Below are 20,535 nucleotides of genomic sequence, written 5' to 3'. Positions count from 1 at the left end.
GTTCTGTTGGCAATCCATGAGATTTTCAGTATTCTTTTCCAGCAATACAACTCAAAGGCATCAATTCTTCTTCTGTCATCCTCATTCATTGTGCAGCTCTCTGGTACATAGCAGGTGACTGAGAAGACAATGGCCTGAATTAGGTGCACCATAGTCTTTAAACTGACATTATTGCTCTTTAGCATTTTGAAGAGGTCCCTGACAACAGATTTGCCCAATGCAATATGTCTCCTGATTTCCTGACTGCTGGAACCAAGGGTGCTGATTGCTGATCCGAGGAAGATGAAATCACTGACAGCTTCAATCCTTTCTCCAACTATCTTAATACTGACTTTTTGGTCCTGCAGTACGGATGTTTGTTTTCTTGATGTTGAGATGTAATCCATACCAAAGGCTGTAGTCTTTGATCTTCTGCAGTAAGCAATTCATATCCTCCTAACTTTCAGCCAGCAAAGCATAACACATGCTATTGGGTGAGTCTTCCTCCTTATTTGGCATTTGCTCCTAACTTTTATTCTTTTAGCACAGTACCGGCACCTGCCCATATATCTCCAGATCTTCTGAAGACGCTGCTTGTGGAGTTTAAGCTCCAATTAAAGAAACTGATAGTCGGTGCAAGAGCTGGCACACTCCAGGCCAGTAAAAGTAGAGTTTCTGAACTGGCCCAAAAGAGGCTCAGAGGGACTCAGTGAATTGAGAACCAGAAAGTGAATGGAAAAAGGAGCACACAGGCTTTCACGCTAAGGCAGGCCAGGGGTGTCTGGTCTGTGCTGAGGTGTGACCATCTCACAAGTCCAGTGGATTTGGATTATTAGCTGAGTGCTGTGTGGTCAGCTGAGAGGCACAGTGCCCAGTCTCGTGCTGGCAGGTACTGGTGAAACCATGGCTTCTGCCCATTTCAATCAGTCACATGAATCCCCTATCACTGGGATACATCTTCACAATGTTTTTACCCTTCAGGGAAAATGGTTTTCAATGAGTAAAATTTCATAAATTATATTCCATTTATGCTCCAAATAAGCTAATTATTTGCTTTTATTACTATTAGTTCTGCCTTGGTGATGGGACATTAGAGGCTATTAATAAACACAGCTGTGTTGAAATTGTGCGGTGATCTGTTTTTCAAGTGGGGGTGCCAAGTTTAGTAAAGAGTTTTCAAAAGAAAATTCTGCTGATCTAGGTGGGGGGGAGGGGAAAAAAAGGCAACACAACAAAAACCCCAGGCCGCTGGAAGCACCAACAGAAGGCACATTCTAGTCTGAGGAGAGCTCCTCCCTGTGGGGACATGAGCTGACACTTAATCTTTAGAGATAACGTAAGTGGCATATTGAAAATGGGACATGCTGATGTCACAGAGAACACAGTGGCTTCCCTAGCCTCACACCCCAGCCAGGACCTCCTCACAAGAGTGAAATACGGCCCTGACGCTGCAGAGGAGGCGGCCCCTGTCCTCATAGTCAGCCCTCTGGCTCCAGGGGAAGCAGCTGGAGGTAGCTATTTTGAGCCAATAGCCCCTTATGGCAGACTGGGGTCTGGAGGCTGGGTGATCTTCAGGCCTGAAAACCACTCTGTGGGGAAGGAGGGGAGGGAGGATGACATTTCCTCCGGTTATAAAAACTACTTAAATCAGCTATTCAGTTAACAGGATCTAATTTAAAGACCTTTCCATGTGTCTGCAGAAAATTTGTGGGCTTATTAATAGGCCCATTCTGCTGGTAAATGTCGATGGGCTTCCGACCATCAAACACACTTACAAGAGAGGAGAAATGACGACCCCTCCCCAAAATAAACCAGGCTGTTACCCGGGAGCCATGCCTCTCTGACTCATGACCGACTCCAGCTCGTCCAGGAAAATTGTGGAGGGGGCATGGTAACGGGCCAGTTCAAATAACACCTGGGTAGAGAAAAAGCAAGTTCATCAGACACTGAGGACACAAGTCCTCAGATGCTTCTGGAGATTAAAAGCTTAGAATGAACGTAATATGAAGCATTTACGCTGCACTCTGTCATTTCACACTAACTTAGTAATCACTGCAATTATTTCTCCCCAGTACCACCCCATGGGGCTGGACGGTCCAATTATTTCCATTCATCACTTGATCAAATTAAGAGCCAGCGAGTGAGTAAGTGGTTGGTTCAAGGTTACTTATCATAAATGAAAGAGCCTAAGATAAAACTCGGTTCTCAAGCTTCTGGTTGGCTTGTTAACTCTTGAGACACCCTGCCAATAATATATTACATGCGGATACAAAAGCCTCAAGATATGTACCGTCATTTGATGTTAAGACCCCTTAACCTCTGGGGACAAGGGAAGGTTTCTTTTCAGAAGGAAGTGACAGGGCAAGGACCTGGTTCCAGTTCTGAGTAATTAGACAAAGAAATTTGTTTCTTTCTGCTCCCCAAATAGCTCCGGTCCCGAAGCCATCTCAACACTGCTACGTGGGGTGCTCAAGTACTTAAAGCTAATTCCCTATGGAATAAGATATTCCATTTCAAAATACATATTATAGACTGAACGAGAACGGAACACAACCAGCAAAAGAACAGACATATAAAAACAAAATAAAGAGCTCTAAAGGGAGATGGGGTGGTGATGAGAATAGCTGTAAAAATCAAAACCTGATTTTTTTTAACCCTGATAGTGATCTCTTGAGTACCATATACAATTCTTCACTGGTTGATCAGAGAAAGCAGCAGAGATTTAGAAAAGAATAGAGGCTCATTAGTCAGCGTAGGGGATTTATCCTCTGTTTCACTTAGCAGTAGAGCAAAGCATAACAGGACAGAAAGGAAGGGAAAGAAGTGATACAAACAGGCAGACTGTGGTTCTGAAGAACACTAGCTGGTGAGGGCTGACTGATCTCCCTATCCCATGAGGGCAACTTCCTTACCTCCACACCTCCTCACAGGCATGGCGCCTACCTGGTCATGCGCAAGCCTTTTCTTTTCACACAAGCCTCATTCATTAGCCCAAGACAATTGGCTCAGTAAATAAACGGGGAGGACCAAGTCAATACTGGAGACAGTCATTACAAATGTCTTTTAGGTACAAAAATTAGTTGCTTTTCAATCACTTCAAACTCATACTGACCCCATATATGTCAGTAGAAGTGTGCTCCACAGAATTTTCAACATGGAAGTAGATCACCAGGCCTTTCTTCTAAGGTGCCTATGAATAAACTTGAACCTCTGACCTTTCAGTTAGCAACCAAGTGCATTAATCATCTGCACCACCCAGGACTCCTTTTGGTCACAATAGAGACCAATTAATTAGAAGTTATTTTTCTTTCTTTGCACAAAAAGAAAAGTCTAACTATCTGATAGTAGGATGATGACAACAGCAGCAATTTCCCGATGAAAAATTAACTATTAGACCTTATATATACATAGTTATTAAGAAGTTAAGTGCAGCACACCCATGTATATCACAGCAGTATTCACAACAGCAAAGAGATGAATGCAGCCCTACTGACCATCCACAAATTAATAGGGAAAAAACCCCTAAAACCTGTGGTACATTCACACAGTGGAATATTACATAACACTGAAAAACAATGGACTTGTAAAACACTATACAACATGGATGAGCCTGGAAGACACTATGCTGAGTGAAATATCTTAATCACAAAAGGAAAATACTGCATAACACCCCTGTTATAAAATAGGACTAACATGGGAGACTGCGGAGAGAACAGAAAAGAGTAGATAGATAATGAACACTGTGCTGGAACAAATGAGGGGAAGGACTGTCAGAGGGGAATGTATGATTGGGCATTATACGTGTGACAGTTGACAATGTGGAACAAGAGGTGAATTACAAAGTGGATTGGGGAAAAGATAAAAGAGGAAGGAGGAAAATTGTACACTTGAATGGATGAAAAAGCCAACCCTTCTGGAAACTTCAGTTAAAATCACTTTTTTTTTTTTTTTACAAACTTTAACAATTAAAAAAAAAAAGAGGCTAAGTGCAGAAGGGTTCTCTGGTGGCCAACTAGCAAGGAGCTGTGCGGCCTACCCAAAAACATGTGGTTCAAATCCATCAGCTGCTCCACAGGAGAAAGATGGGCAATCTCCTCCACGTGCCTCTGTAAACCTGATGGAGAATCACCTATGAGTCGGTTCTAATTCAACAGCACAGAACAGCAGCAAGTGCAGAAAGACAAACTTCAAAGCTAAGAATCAAGGAGAGAGAAAAAAAAAGAATCAAGGAGAACCTCAATGGAAGCCTAGGTCTCCATACCACCTCAGAAGTAACCACCACCACTGCCCACGTCATGGATCTTCCCACGCCCAGAGTAGAGATGGAATCCCAGGTAAGTGTTTCTGGAAGCAGGGGTCTAAACTTTTTAAAATGTGCTTGGAGGAAGTTGAATCATACAGTGGGGGCACAGGGAGGTGGTGGAGTAGTGCGGAATGATGTAAGCATCAACAGGTGTGTGCATTTGCTAAAGAGACCACTCAGCCTTCAACAGCGCTCCTAAGAGGCACGAGCATTAGGAGGGGAGGGAGAAGCAAAACCCAAGAGTTCCCTATAAATAACTCTTTAATTGGACTAGAAAGAGAAACAAATGATAGGAAAGCTTCTCTGGTTTAGGGGAAGGTCCTGAAGGGCTTTGTTTATCTGAAAGCTTCACAGTGAAGAACTTGATGGCATGATCAGGATTTTCCAGATGAGCAATTCCCAGACTGTAATTCCAAGTATCCAGAAATTAAAGAGAAAAGAAACCGATTTCTGAGCAGATACATGATGGCATCCTTCAAGGTTGGCAAAAGTGAGCTATTTCTGTGCTGAATTTTTTTATGAAATATAAAATTTAAAAAACCCATTTCACAGAGTAAACAAATACAAATGTCTTCTAAATTTATATAGAAATGTTGAAGCTCGTTCAGATTTTAAAACAAACATGTCCAAGCATGTTATTGTTGTTTGGTATCGTCAAGTAAGAATCAACTCATAGCTGACCCTACAATGGGTTTTCAGAGGGAGTAAGTCACCCAGGACAAGATTGCCCATCTTTTTCCTGCAGAGCAGCTGGGAGATTTGAACTGCTCACCTCTGGATTGGCAGCACAGCTCCTTATCACTAAGTCACCAAAGTTCCCTATAGAGAAGCATGGAAATATTAACTTCTCCCATCATATTGGTGAAGAGAAAACAATACATCTTGGCAATACATATTGTTGATTATGGTATGGGGAAACAACTGATGTTATCCTATAGAAGGCAACTTGGCAGTCAGCAATGTCCATGCCTTTTGACCCAGAAGTTCTACTTCTAAAAGATTATCTAAAACTAATGCGTATGCAAAGACATATGTATTTATGAGATTGTTCACTTATAGCCTTGTTCACAAAACACTAAAAAATGACCTACCGGGAGAGTGGCCCAGCCCCCAGGGTGTGTTGCCCTGTGTGCCCCTGGGGTGTGTCAGCAAGCCCCCAGGGAGTACCCACCTGGCTTCAGGGAAAGCCATCAGGTCTCTGGGGAGAGTCGCCTAGTGGATAAGAGGAATTTTATCTAAGCCACTTTCCTCCACCTCCTTCTCCAGTACACCTGTAAGTAACACCTCCAAAGCCCTTCTCTTTGTAATCCACAAGTTTGTTCTCTCTAGGTTTGCTCCCTTTCCTATAGGTAGTCTGAACACTGAGTCTTGCTCCAGACCTGAACCCTGAGCCCAGTTCCAGACACAAAAGGGAAATATAACTGTCAGCTAAGGAAGTGAAGGAGGATGGAGCCTCAAGGTTCAGCCAGCCACCCTCACTGGACTCACCCAGGCAAACACTTTGCAGTCCAGAGGGCAGAAAACGTCAGGAAAATATCTTCTAACTGAACAAGAAGGCAAGCAGCTTCAACCCAGGACCACCAGTAAGGTGACAAAGTGTGCACCCTTTCCCTTTTACCTCAACGCCCCTGTTCAGCATGAAGAAGCCAGAGAGTCTGCACCCCATTTTCAAATGAGAAACCCACACGTGAATAAGACAATTTCTTTGTTAAAAAAAGTAAAATTCATTACCATTGGACTATGCTCAACATTACTCTGTTTCTTCTGGTCCCCACTGGATCGTTCTCATTTCCTTCGCCCATTCCCTCCACCCACCAAACTGTGCGGCCCTGTGATTTCATCCCTGCCCATCCTCACTCTTCTGCTCCCAACTCTTACCCCCTTATATCCCTATACATGTTTTTTACAATTTAAAAAAAATGCTCTAGATTTTGTGAAATACTGCACAACACTGGCATTATGCTGAGTGACCTAAGTCAGTCACAATAGACCAGTTAGGGTATAAGACCACTAATATAAAAGGCTAAGAAGAGGTTTAAAACACAGATACAATCAATCTTGGAGGCTGAGTTTTTATAAAAAATCATTTTAAAAACAACAAAAGACAATAAAAGACTAGAGACAACATAAATGCCCAACAGGACCAGAACTGGTTAACTGTATCTGATACATTCATGCAATAAAATATCACGTAGACATTTAAAAGAACATTATTTCTACTTCCAATAGTATAGAAAAATATCCAAGTTATACTACTTAAGTGGGGAAAGGCAAGACAGAGTGTATTACAGTATATTCCTACTTGTTTGTTTTTTTTAAAAGGAAGTGAAATATGCAATTATTGATTTAAGTATAAGCAAATATTCGGAATAGTAGTTTCCTCTGGGGAGAGAGTTCACAGGTATACATGCCCTTTTATACTAAATACCCTTCCCCAAATAGGCTAGTTAGCTTTCATATATAAGAAAGAGGAGAGAGATACAGGGAGGAATTATTTTCTCACTTTTATAATTGAAAAAAAATACTGAGAAGATACTTAAATAAAATGTTTATACAGAACAGAGAGTTCTTTTTAAAGGAATTTTTCAGCAATTCAACATTAAACAAGAAAATCTACTAAATTTCTATCTTCGTAAAAAGTCATAAATATCTGGATTTATTCCTTGGCCAACATAAGTCCTGCCCAGGGAATAAAACGTGCTCTCTCTTTGAACATTTTGCAATGCCTTGTGCTCATAACTCTAAACTCAATTTTCACAAACAGCAGATGATTCTGGGGACATCTCTTTAGAGATATGTCGTTATTTAGGACATAAAAGTGGACTGTAGTAAGACAATCAATAATGCCAGGGAGGAACATACTACTGAGACTGGTCAACCAGACAAGATCAAAATAGATAAGGCTCAGAACGCAGGAAAGAATGAATGCAAAGGGTAATCACCAGGAGGAAGCGGGAACAGTGTTGTTAAAATGTGGGAATTGTCATCAATGTCACAAAGCGTAACATATATGAATTGTTGACTAGAAATCCAGGTCGCTCTGTAAACTGTTACTCAAATCACAACAGAAAAGTTGGGTTTTATTTTTAAAAAAGTACCCAAGCCAATAAAGATTCGAGTCAGTTGATTTTTGGCTAACTAATCTCCAGTTATTAGAACCCCCAGAAGGTACAAACGAGGGAGTAGTTCATTGAAGCCCATGTGGTGGTGGAGTTAAGTGGTGGGCTGCTAACCAAAAAGGTCTGCATGTTGAGACCGCCACCCCGTCCCTGGGTGAGAGATGACAGTCTTCTCAGTTAAGATCAAGGGGCTATAATTAGCTAAGTAATCAGGTTGATGAGAATTCGAAGTTAAATTTAACTATTCATTGTATATTATCACAAGGGACTGATTTCTCAATTAGATTTTCTTGGTATCAGTTTACTTGGTTCCACAGTCAATGCTCTTGTTAACAGCAGCCAGGAAATCAGGAGACAAATTGCATTGATAAAGTCGGCTGTGAGGGACCTCTCCAGAGTACTGAAGAGCAATGATGTCAGGCTGGAGACTAAGGTGCGCCTGATCCAGGCTATAGTCTTTGCAATTACGTGCTATGCATCGGAAAGTTGGACAGTGAATAGGGATGATGGAAAGAGAATTGATGCCTTTGAGCCGTGGTGCTGGAGAAGAGTGCTGAATATACCATGGACTGCTAGGAGAACAAACAGGTTTCCTAGAGAGGGTGAAACCATAATGCTCCTTGGAGTCAAGGATTCTGAAGCTTCGTCTGATATATTTTAAGCATGTTGCAAAGAGGGAATGGTCCTTGGAGAGGGACGTCATGTTTGGGAGACTGGAGGGACGGCGCAGGAGAGGAAGGCCCTCAATGAGATGGATTGATTCTGTGAGTGGAGTGGTGGGAATGAATGTGTTTGAGAGAGCGAGGCTGGTACAGGATAGAACGATGTTTAGGGCTCTTGTACATAGGGTCACTAAGAGTCGCAAATGACTCAATGGCACATAACAACAACAACTCAATGCGAAAATATTTTCTTGGAAACAAATTGCTCCTAGTATTTTTCCTAGTAATACTTTGCAAAATACATAGGTAAAGAATCAACATATGGGTTGCTGTTGTTTATCAATGAATCAGAAACTGATGCACAGCTGATCCTCCAGAGGGTTTTCAAAGACAGTAAATCACCTGAAGGAGACTGTCCTCTCTCTCCTGTGAGCAACTGGTGGATTCTAACTGCATATGTTTGCATTAGCAATGCAATTTCTTTCCAGTAAGTCACGAGAGTGCCCTATATGGGTTAGATAACTGTATTGTTGGGAGATTATCTATGGTTCCTAAAACTTATGGAAATAAAAATAAAACAACCTTGAAAAATTTAAAAAAAAATATTTACAGCCTCAGCAACCAGACTGAAGGTCTTCATGAGCTGGGGTCCACTCTGCCGCAGCAGGTTTGGGTTTGTTCAGGGGTAATCCAAGCCTAGGAGTCTTGATGGTGCAGAGACTCAGGCTACTAACCGGAGGTTATTCTATTGTTTCGGTTTTTTTCTAAGGGACCAAGGACACTTTACTAAATAATCAGGGGACATGTGCTGTATAAAAACATCACACTTCTTCCCGCGACAGAACACAGACACAGAGGCTGATCTGCAGGGAGCCGACGTCTCTCAGTCACCGGCGGAAGAGAGAAAGTAGAGCCTCTACAGTTAGAGGCATGGGAGTCGGGGGCTGCAGCACCATCAGCTACTCCAGAAGAGAAAAATCTACAACCTTGGCAATCCTATGGGGCAGTTCTACCCTGTCCTAATGGGTCACTGTTGCTGTTGTTGTTGCTGTGTACCATCGAGGTGGAACCGACTCATAGCTGACGCTCTGGCAAGTTTTCAGAGGCAGCTAATCGCATGGGAGGAGACTGCCCATCCTCCCGTGGAGCAGCTGGTGGATTCAAACTGCGTGCCATGGAGATTGCAGCGCAGCTTCTTGCCAACGGCCACGAGTGCTCCTCAAATGGTCTTTATGAATCAAATGTATTTGATGGCAGTGAATTTGGTAACCCAAGTACCATCTTTGGACCTGGCACCAAATTAGACTAAAGATGAAGAACAACTAAATAGACGATGATAGCACAGATTTCCACTGAAGAGACGTAACAATTTCTTACACATATTTCAAACAACTCGAGTATGATACCAAAGTAATAAATAAGCTACTTCATGTAAATCAATGCTTCAATAATTTCTTTTTAGCCTTATAAATACACCATGTTCTTTTTTAAATGAATCATCTAAGGGAACGTTAATTATGCCAAATATTTTAGGGGTTTTTTTTCCTCAAAAAGTAAAATGTTTTATATTAGTTTTGATGACATATCGGTGATACTGCAGAATGCCACAGTTTAACACAATTTTTTAGAAGGATTTTTCCTATATTGAGGCATAAACAGAAACAGATGCCCTTCTACAGTGACTGACTGAGTGAGATTTTATAATGTGGACTACATCATAGATGATGACTGAGACACTGAAAAAGTGAAAACATTTTCTTAAAAGAGGAGAAAAAAGGAAACCTACAGAGGAGAAATTGAACATCTGAAAGGAGAATTGTGCTAAAAGTTTTTTGATTCTTCCTTGGAATTCTTAGGTTCAGGACTATCTTACAATAACATCTCAAGGAAAGTCAACTGTATATACTGAACAAGCTTAATCAGAGATAGTTCTTGGCTAACAGAAAGAATAGGCCAGTTCAAAGACCCCTTTTTCCCCAGCTTCCATTCTGAAGCTGCATGTACAGAAAAAAAGCGGCTGTTGATAAAATTCTCATAGGAAGGGAAATCTAGATATCCTACTAAGGGTTGTTGTTGTTATGTGCCGTCAAGTCGCTTGCGACTCATAGCGACCCTATGTACAACAGCCCTAAACTCCGCTCTGTCCTGTGCCAATCTCATTGCCTCTGACACATCCATCCCGATTACCCCAGTCACTGAATCAATTCACCTCATAGAGGGTCTTCCTCTCGTGCGTCGTCCCTCCACCCTCCCAAGCATGATGTCCTTCTCCAAAGACTGGTCTCTCCTCACAACATATCCAAAGTATGTTAGACGGAGCCTCAGAATCCTTGCCTCCAAGGAGCAGCCAGGTTTAACCCTTTCCAGGACGAATCTGTTTGTTTTCCTAGCAGTCCATGGTATTCTCAATACTTTTCTCCAGCACCACAGCTCAAAGGCATCAATTCTCCTTCTGTGCTCTTTGGTCATTGTCCAACTATCTGATGCATAACAAGTGATTGTGAAGACCATGTAGGGTTAATATCCACATATAATAGTCAATCTATTCCCCATGTTTTTTGGTAACCAACATATATGACAAAAATCTAAACATATCAGTTACATAAAAACAAGCTCTAAAATCACTTGGCTTTACTGTGTTTTTCCAGAACATAATGGAAAAAAATCAAGAATGCCTACCCGAACAAGTTTTTCTGAATCCCCTCTCCATTTGCTGACAATGGTGGATGCCGAAATATTAAAGAAGGTGGTTTTACACTCGGTGGCCACAGCTTTAGCCAGTAAAGTCTTTCCTGTTCCTAGAGAAACATATGGACAAAACACAAGCAGGCAATTAAACTCCATTCCTCAGATGTCAGCTTCCCAAGTAAAGGAAAACATGGCCACTCAAGCTGTCATCTGCCATAGTCCTAAAGTGAGGATTCTCCCCCACTGACATCAAGTCGATTCGAACTCCTAGTGCCTATAAGGGACAGAGCAGAGCTTCCCAGAGGAATTTTTAGGACAGTATATCTTTAGGGAAGCCGACTGCCATGTTTTTCCACCCACTGAGCAGTGGGTAGTTTCAAACATCCGACCTTTAGATAAGCACTCAAATATTAAACCACTGTAACATCAGGGGTCCTTGAAATGAAGAACAAAGCAAATTCGAACTCAATGCCAGGGGGTGGACTCTGACTCACAGTGATGTGACGGACAGAGCAGAATGGCTTCATGGGTTTTTCTGGATTATAAGTCTTTGCAGAAGCGGGACTACCTTACAGTCTCCCTTTAAGCAGCTGGTAGGTTCAAAATGCTGACCTTTGGGTCAGCAGCCAAGCACCCCACCTCTGAAGGACAGACAGGGACAATCTATCCTTAGCAGCACACCCTCGGCATGAAGATCGGAAGAGAAGTATTTACCTGGAGGGCCGTAAAGCAGCAGTCCTTTCCAGGGTGAAAGAATTCCCGTGAAGAGCTGCGGGTACTATAGAAACAAGGAACAATAGGGAGCTTTGGTACCAGTGAGCACCCTTAGCGCAGGCAAGCAAGAAAAACTAGAAAGGAAAACAGGTCTTTCTTATTTGTCTGAATTTTACTCCCACACTTGATAAGAATGTTTGGTTTCGTACTTTAAAAAAAATAATTTTTTTAAAAAAAAAAAAAACCACGTTTGGTTAGAACTATACGATCTATTAAGAGTAATTTTTTAAATGTATATATTCTTGTTCTTCTTGTTGTTGTGTAGCGTAGAGTTGGAACTGACCCATAGCTGACCCTATGGGGGGTTTTCTGAGGCAGTTAATCGCACAGGAGGAGATTGCCCATCTTTCTCCTTCAGAGCAGCTGGTGGCCTCAAGCTTGGTGCCTTTGGGATTGCAGCGCAGCTCCTTGCCACTAGGTCACCAGATTGTAAAAATTATATATAATACAATATTTGTCAATACAACATTTTCAGGTGTACAATTTAGTGATAGCATTATATTAATCATGTTGTGCACCCAGAATCTATTAACAAAAATGAAAAGAGCAATTGAGGGGAAAAATATATATGAATGTACTTTTCCTCCCTTTTAGAGTAATTTCTTATATGCCTAACATCATTTCCAAATTTTCTATGTACAGCATTTGACAATCTTTGGAAGTTTATAAAGTGAGTACTGAGTTTAAGATAAGCATATAAACAGCAAATAAATGTATTTGTGATTAAAGCACATAGCCATGGTGATGCCTGTTTTAGAAGCTGAGAATACACACTGGCAAACGCAGAGACAAACATTGGCTCCAAAGAGACATGAAGACACTCTATTAGTCTCTCCTATTAGTTCAAGTTCAGTCTGAGGGAGAAAGGACAAGGTTGGCAGAAAATGGAGGGGTGGGAAAGAAAATAATAGTGAAATTACAACTAGCTATTCATTTCTTGCTGATGCTGTTGTCAGAATCTCAATACCAGACACAATACAGAGCTTATGATATCACTGAAGTAACAGATCCAAAGTTTCACTGAGGCATTCTATCCTTTTTAAAAAGTACACTACAGATTCACTCAGAGGAAATGATAGAATCTCATTAATTCTGAAACACCCAGTTTCTTAGCCTTCAGTCTGAACACAAAGAGAAAAGAGGAAAGAATGCAGATGATTTTTTTTCCCCTCCAGGACGTATCAAAAAACCAAGTGTATCATGGATTCAATGGTTATTCAATAAAATACATTTGTACCTCCTGACGGAGGGAAATGATCAAATGGCCAAAAGTTAGAGCTCCTTTAACAAGAAGTAGGTTTTGATGCTCCACCTCTTGCCTCTGGATTTGGCTACAGAACTTGCTTTGGTCAATGGGGCATTAGAAGCCATGAGACCAGCAAATGTCAGAAGAGGTTGGGATTTACCCTTTCTTCATTTGTTTCCTGGAAATTTTCTGCTGTCATGTAAACAAGCCTCAACTTGCTAGATGGAGGATGTGAGGCCACCGGGAAAGACCCTCACTTGTCCTCTCTGGTCACTAGGATCCCCTGGCTGACACTCCAGACATGTGAATGAGCACAGCCAAGACCAAACAGAAAGAAATGAGTCAGTATGGCTGAGCGCTGCCCATATTGCACGCTTACTGAATTGCAGCAAATGCTTACTGTTCAAAGACACTAAGCTTGAGTGATCTGTTAGGTACCAAAAGCTATACATGTCATTCAACTTCTCAGCACTACACCAGTAAATCAAACATGGAGAGGTTTTGGGTTTTCTATTTTTCTCCTCATTAGGTGAATTACTCACTTCTCACAAAGACCCATCATTAGGAGTAAGCAATGACAGCAGCAGGCTGTTCCTTTTCTAAAAAAAAAATTACTCCCAATCCTAGAGATAAGTGGTTCAAATCTACCAGATGCTCTGCTGGAGAAGGAGGGGCAATTTCTTCCTGTACCAGTCAGATCCGATTTGACGATACACACACAAAAATACTAAAATAAAATATTTTTTTAAAAACCCAATTACTCACCTCGTTTGTTTGTTTGAATCAAAGGTTCTGACTGGTCCTGCCTCAAAACAAGTGGGCGATGACTAAGGGAAAAGGGAAGAGGGGCCAGCCAACAAGGGGAGGGGTCACATCCATAACACTTCCTGGGTATCAATGTATTCCAGTGATACACAGAACTAAACAGACAAGCACAAAGCCACTAATGAGGTTAGAAACTGGCCACCTGAAAAGGGAAAGAACAGGTAGGGCATGGGGGTGCCATTAAAAAAATTCAGCACTCCTAAACGGGAGTGCCTGAGGGAACTGGGTCTGTTTCACCCAAGAGCAATCAGAAGGTTTTCCAAAGCAGTTTGGAATGGCCAGGACCATCAGAGGTGGAAGGAGGAAGAATGAGGAGGAGAAGGGGAGCTGTTTGGTAACTGGGGTGAAGGAACTGTCATCCTCATGCTGGAATCCCCCCCCCCCCCGCACCTCTTCTGTCTGGCAGGAGGAGAGCAGCCTGCAGCCATGGGCAGGTCTGGGGCTGCCAGATGCACCAGGTAGGAGGCCTGCCTTTCTGGGAGAGGATGACACTGCTCCCCAGCTTCTCCGCCAAAAAGCAGTAGTCCTTGACCTCCTCGAAGCAGCTTGCTTGTACTTCATGCTTGATCCCTGTTAGCTTCTTCTGGATGATGTCCTTGGCGCTATAGATCATTTTGCACATTCAGGGACCCAAAAGATGAAAACCAAGTCTTCCTTCTTCCTCTACTTGGTCTCATAGGTTGCACCATACAGGGCAAAGTGGTATCACTGTGCAGCAGCATCTTGACGAAGGTGGCATAGAGGTTGGAGCCAGCCTGGCCCACATCTCCAACCAGAAGCCCCTGGTCTGCCTCCCAGATGACATTCCTGTCCTCACTCAGGCAGAAGAGCACTACTTTCTAGCACTTCTTCACCTCCTTTGGCCTCAATGACTTGTCCACCTTCATGCCATTGAAGAGCTCTGGTGGCCGACTGATAAGAAGCTGTTCTGCAATCCCAAAGGCACACTGTTCGAAATCATCATCTGTTCCATGGGAGAAGGATAGGCAATCTCCTCCTGTACCAACCCGCTGGAGGGTCAGTTATAAGTCCGATCAGACTCAACAGCACACAACAAAAACAAACATGTCACTGTGTCATTGAACAACTTGATGGCACTGTCAGAGAAAGCCACACCAGAGGCCACGTTTCCAGAAGCCATAAAGAATGTGGCAAAGAGAGCAAGAGATAATAAGAGCCACTGAAGCTGCTGCCTGGATCCAACTAAACCTGACCAGATGTTCCTGAAGGAGCTGTCCAGTCTACAAAGCCAAAAGCAAAGCCCCAAGTTCATGGACAGCTTCTGTAACAAGATGAGAAGCCATCTCCTGTGGGTGGCCTTTCTATCACACTCTGTATTTATTTTCAAGGCAAGCTGACGTGCACCAATCTATACAACTAACAGATAACACACAACACAGTTTTAGCTCCTAAATTATCACTCAAGACACCTGCCTTGACCCAACATGTAATGTGATTTTAAACTGCCTACAATGAATTTGGCCCCTGTGCTTCGGTGCTGACAAAGTGTTGTGACCCAGGCAAAAACTTAAATTGTGGACAAGGAGTAACCTTTCCGTCCTGATGGGTCTATGACATAGTGCACAGCCAATGGATAATGAACAGCAATATCCCCCAGGAGGCGTCCCGGCCTTACCCTTATAGGATACACAACAGCTTCTTTGACTAACTGCTTGGCTGCATCGAGTCCAATAATGTCATTCCACTTTATGTTTGGATTATGGAGATAAATGTCCTGCAATGCACATTGGATCATTTTGTTAAAACTAATGTTTTCCTTTACAGCTGTAATAAACACAGGAGCAGCAGAGCACTTGACTTATGGTAGGATATAAAAGTGCTGGTGATAAAAAATGTCACATTATATGTATGTATGTATATACACACACTGTAATTTTGGGTTAGCTCACCAAAGGGATGCTATGAAAATACTCAGTGATTTTTCCCGAAGACGCTGTTGATAATATGGTGCTTTTACAGAGGGCGGGGGAGTCCTCCTAACAATGGACTATACCTGTCTTCAGTCTATAGCCAACTATGCTGATTTATGACTCTAATCAAAGAAGCTACAGAACATACCTTCAAATTACATTAGCTTTTACTGCAAAATGTAGTTCCTAGCCAGTACCTGGTCTATCTTGTGCTCCTTGATCTTGCAAACAACTTTCTTAATTTGTTACATAAAAGAGATAATGCTCCTCTGAAACCAATTTCTCTCCCTCCCTGGTGATTGTTTCCCACTTCCATCAGGAGGAATTGCTTCTACCAAATTCAAGGAAGCTGACGACCAAGGAGAAGTGCTGTTCTCCCCTCGTAGAGCGGAGCCCTCGAGCAACCATCCAGGGTAATCAACTAAGGCAGCTTTTACTGATAACTCATTTACAGTTTCCAAACTACAATTTCCCAGGACGTCTCAGAACAGTCACTCAGGGGCCTTTCAGGAATGAACTGTTTCAGGTGTAGGGATTATCTAGAGAGTTATGGGGAGAGGGAGGAGAAAGATACCTGCTTCCAAAGTCATTCTGAATGACTACAGAACAATCTAGAGACTATTCTTTTCTTCATTCTTTTTCAGTGCTGGGGAGCCAGGGTGACATAGGGGTTAAGCACTTAGTCAAGCACTTGGCTTCTCACCTGAGGGTGGGCCGTACAAACCCATGAGCTGCAAGCTGAGAGAAACATGTGGTTGTCTGTATCTTTGAAAGCTCACGGGCTTGGGAATCCAGGCAGTTCTCCTCTGTCCTGTGGGGTTGCTCTAACTTAAAATCAACCCCACAGTGACAGGTCTGGGTTTGGAATACATGCTGATGAGATGTTACATTGCCATCAGGGTCCTCCATCCACCCAGTTCCTTCTGCCACAGACAGCCACTTTTTACTAGAGAAACTATTTCTATTTCTGTTATGCTTTTGGTACGTAACACTCCCTAGATTGGCATAGAAAAAAAATGCCAATCTTTCAAAATTCAGGGCCAGCCCATCTTCTCTTTAAAGCATGGTCTACACACGGGCCCTGGCCATTCCCATTCTTGTTACAGCCACTTCTTAGGGAAAGCTTTTTACCCACCAGGAATTTATCCACCTTGGAATTCAAGGCATTCATACCATAGAGATTGCGTTCTACATGGCAGTGATGTTTCCCCAAATGAAAGTGGCTTCCTTCATCAATGCAAAGTTATCAGCAAATGTTGATTGGGTCTGCCTAATGAGTTCCCACCACTGTCAGCATCTGCGTGGAGGTGAATGGACCACCTTCCAGCTACAAGACAAAGAACTGCAGATGGAATGATTTCAGGCCACATCCACTCTACGATTCTATCCTTACTCTTCATTTTATGTTTTGGTCAAATGGTTATGAGACGATTGACTTTTGTGGACATAAAAAATATTTTTCTGCTCGCATATGCATCTTGATTAGACAGCCTGGATCAATCCCACATCTCATCTCACTGGATAAATTCATAGCTGGGCTCAACTACTCCATTTCTTTGATAGCATTACCATAAATAATCTGAAAGTACATTGGGGTATCCTATCGCCCTGGTGGAGCCCTTTCAAAGATTCCCCATTACTTATAGGCTGACTCTCAGTCCCGGTTCCTACTCAGGAACCCTGGCTTCTCTCTCTCTAGCCTTATTTCTCACCACTTCCTGCTTCCTCCTGTATGTATCAGAAACACTGCACCAGCTGTATTACTGCACAAGCATGTGTCCACCCTCCCTCCTGCACTCTTTCAAGTAGCTATTTCCTGTATATCCTCCTCCCTACCACTTGCCCATCCTTTCATGCAAAACACCCCTCCTTTATGTTCTCCATATAAACCTTGTTCACAAGACTAGAAAAACTTGGGGGAGAAGCTGTGTCTGATCCGCTCATCTGCATGTTTCCAGCACCCAGCACTGGTCTGGCACATAATAAAAATGCAGTTACCAGGGAGCTCTGATGGCCTAGTCGCAAGAAGCTGCACTGCAATCTCAGAGGTGTGTGGTTCAAATTCACCAGATGCTATGCTGGAGAAGGAGGGACAATCACCTCCTGTACCAGTCAGATCCGATTTGATGGTACACACACACAAAAATAACAAAATAAAACATTTTTTAAAAATGCAGTTACCTTAATTATCCAAGAGGATCTGTGTGTGTTAGAGATCATTTTATTTTTTGTTTACTTTTTATTTTATTATTTTTGTGTAGCATCAAATTGGATCTAACTGGTACAGGAGGAGATTGCCCCTCCTTCTCCAGCATCTGGTGGATTTGAACTCCATACCTCTGAGATTACAGGAGATCATTTTAAACATCTCTCCAAAACAGCTTAGGTTTCAGTCTTTCATTAAATATGAGACCACTAAAAAAATTTGAAAGCATCCTATAACCCAGAAACCTATTCTATTCCCAAGTAATTTGCCCAAAATGACACAGATCATAAGAGAAGATGCTAGAAATAAAATCTAAAGTCAATATCATTAACCATTAATCTTCACTGCTTTCTGATTCAGTAGCACAAGATTGAAAAGTCAGCAGACTGCATGGTAAAACCTCTATCACAGACCCTATTTCCTAGGGAAATGTTCAATCAGGGAACCATCAGACTCCTAGCTTCTTTATTTCTAAGCTTAGACTTTTGAAACAAGTCATAGCTGCCCTGTTCCCCCACGATGAGGCTTTCTCTCCTTGACTCCTGGCTGTGCTCTGAGCCCTTTCACCTGTCCTTCCCTGCCTAACGTCAGTTGCGCTTTAAGTTTTCTTGGCCTCTGTACTGAGATGGTGGGCTTTTTGTATTGTAATTTTATGGTTCTATAATTTATTTATCATGCATTATTGTGCCTCTAAACAATATGAGTGCCTTTGCAAGTGGGGGCACTTTATAAATAAATGATCATATTTATTGTTATTAATAAAAGCAGCAGTCCGCAATGTTCCAGGAGCCCCAACCCGCCTCCGTAAATTTGTGAATTGAGTATCTGATCTTACCCGGCTCACCACGGTTGCCAATTCTCGCATCTCACTGTTCATGCCAATAAATGCACTCAGAGGTTTCAGCAACCGTTCCTGACAAAAAGAACAGAAAGCCTCACGTTCGATGTGGCTTCATGATTTGAGGGGGCGGGGGGAAGAACAGAACACGGATGGTGGTGAAACAAACGATGACAGGTGGTGGGCCCTTTGACCTGATGTCAAGGTCTCACTGTGCTCAAAATTCTATTTCTAAAGTTTGCCTGGATTTTGACAATCTGAAAGATGAACGCCACCTCTTGGTCACTTACTGAGGGGTCTGGATTACAGTCGAAGCTGTTCAAGGCTGGTTCACCGGTTGCCCCTTTGATAGCATCTGTGAGCAGCCTTCGGAAGTCAATGATTTGGCCCTGAAAGGGAATAATGGTTATTTATGTCATTTAAACAGGAGAAAAAACTATGCTTAACACCTTCACTTCATTAGATCAACATGGATATGTGTCTGCTGGTAAACAAATCGCCTGCAGTAGCACGGAATAAAATTATTTCCTCGAGTTAGGGCACTCTTGAAAAAAACCCTGTAAATAAATTCTTCAGGAAGAAGTTGCTTAAAAAAAAACTGTAAACAAATTCTTCAGGAAGAAGTTGATTTGAATAAAAATTCAAGCATTTTTCCATTCCTGACACATACCATCTGTTTCCTAACATGTCTGCTCTGTCATTTTAAATGTTCCACGTAGGAAGAACTCACTGGCACAAGAGTGACAGTTCCTGTTTACTGTAATCTACCTCAGCCACTCAGAGGAGCTCCTCGCATGAGACAGCTGTGCGAAGTGCTTTGTGAGGATTCTTTTCTATTCTTACACCACCTATAATGTCATTAGTAGTATCCCAGTTTCAGATAGAAGCCCAGAGAAGTCAAGTCATTTGCCCAGGACCACACAGCGAACAAGTGACTGTTATTATGTGCTGCCAAGTCAGAACTGACACAGAGTTGACCCTCCTGTGGGTTTTCAGACACTATAAGACGCATAAACACACACACACACACACACACACACACACACACACACACACACACACACTAATAAACCCCACATGAAAGAGCTCTGCTGACCGAGCAGTAAAGAATTATGCTGTCAAACAAAAGCCACACATCTCGAATTCAGCTGTTCTGCCAGACAAAGATGGGTAATCTCCTCCCATGCAATTTATAGCTTCTGAAAACCAAAGGTCCTGGCTTGATGGTATACAACAACAACAAACACAGGAGAGGAGAATGCCTACCTTTCTCCCTTAGAGCAGCTTGTGGATTCAAGCCACGTGCCTTTGGGTTGACAACATCATTATCTACTAGGCCCCTGGAACTTCCTCATAAGTGACTAAAGGATTCAAACCTAGATAGGTGTCTCACAAATCCTTCCATTTCTCAGGAAAGAAAGGGGGAAAAGCAAACATGGGGGGGAGAATAACCAATATTTATTGTTTATTATATGCTACACACTTTCAAAAATGCCTCCGTGTAGAGTGGTTAAAATACTCCACTGTTACCCAGAGGTTGGCAGTTTGAACCCACCAGCTGCTGCACAAGAGAAAGATGTGATATTTGCTTCTTTTAAGATTGACAGCTGTAGAGACCTTATAGAGCAGGGGTTTGGTTTTTATTGTTTGGTTGATTGGTTTCTTTTTTATTGAGATTTTAATGAAAGTTTATAGAGAACTTGGATTTCCATTCATTCATTGTTGCACATTTTCCTCCTTGCCCTCCAACCCTCCCTCCACCCCCCGTTCACTTTTTTCTTTGGAAAAAAAAATCTTTCATTGTTATACTGTCTCCCCACCCCCCACCCCCAGTCCACTTTACTATGAAGCTCTTATTCTGGATTCTTGTCATGCCAATAATACCTAAGCATATATATTCCTTTTATACATCTCTACATTGTCTGTTTCAATGTCGTGTACATTAAATTTACCCTTTTTCCTTA

At 42.3% G+C, this 20,535-nt stretch overlaps 1 protein-coding gene across 1 annotated transcript in view; it reads right to left on the bottom strand.

The window, feature by feature from the left end:
• KATNAL2 (katanin p60 subunit A-like 2) overlaps positions 1 to 20,535 on the bottom strand; it is a 58,143-nt gene that overhangs the window by 17,347 nt on the left and 20,261 nt on the right. The window contains exons 6-11 of the mRNA XM_006891693.1: positions 18,862 to 18,960; positions 18,569 to 18,646; positions 15,233 to 15,331; positions 11,466 to 11,529; positions 10,743 to 10,861; positions 1,803 to 1,894 (exon numbers count right to left, since the gene is read on the bottom strand). Of these exons, the coding sequence (XP_006891755.1) occupies positions 1,803 to 1,894; positions 10,743 to 10,861; positions 11,466 to 11,529; positions 15,233 to 15,331; positions 18,569 to 18,646; positions 18,862 to 18,960 (551 nt within the window). The remainder of the gene's footprint in view (positions 1 to 1,802; positions 1,895 to 10,742; positions 10,862 to 11,465; positions 11,530 to 15,232; positions 15,332 to 18,568; positions 18,647 to 18,861; positions 18,961 to 20,535) is intronic.

This window comes from Elephantulus edwardii, unplaced genomic scaffold, assembly GCF_000299155.1.
Source record: "Elephantulus edwardii isolate Elephantulus edwardi_28Jun2011 unplaced genomic scaffold, EleEdw1.0 scaffold00103, whole genome shotgun sequence".
NCBI classification, from domain to species: domain Eukaryota; kingdom Metazoa; phylum Chordata; class Mammalia; order Macroscelidea; family Macroscelididae; genus Elephantulus; species Elephantulus edwardii.
Note: the sequence above shows the minus strand (reverse complement) of the source record. Positions and strands in the feature narration are given on the sequence as shown.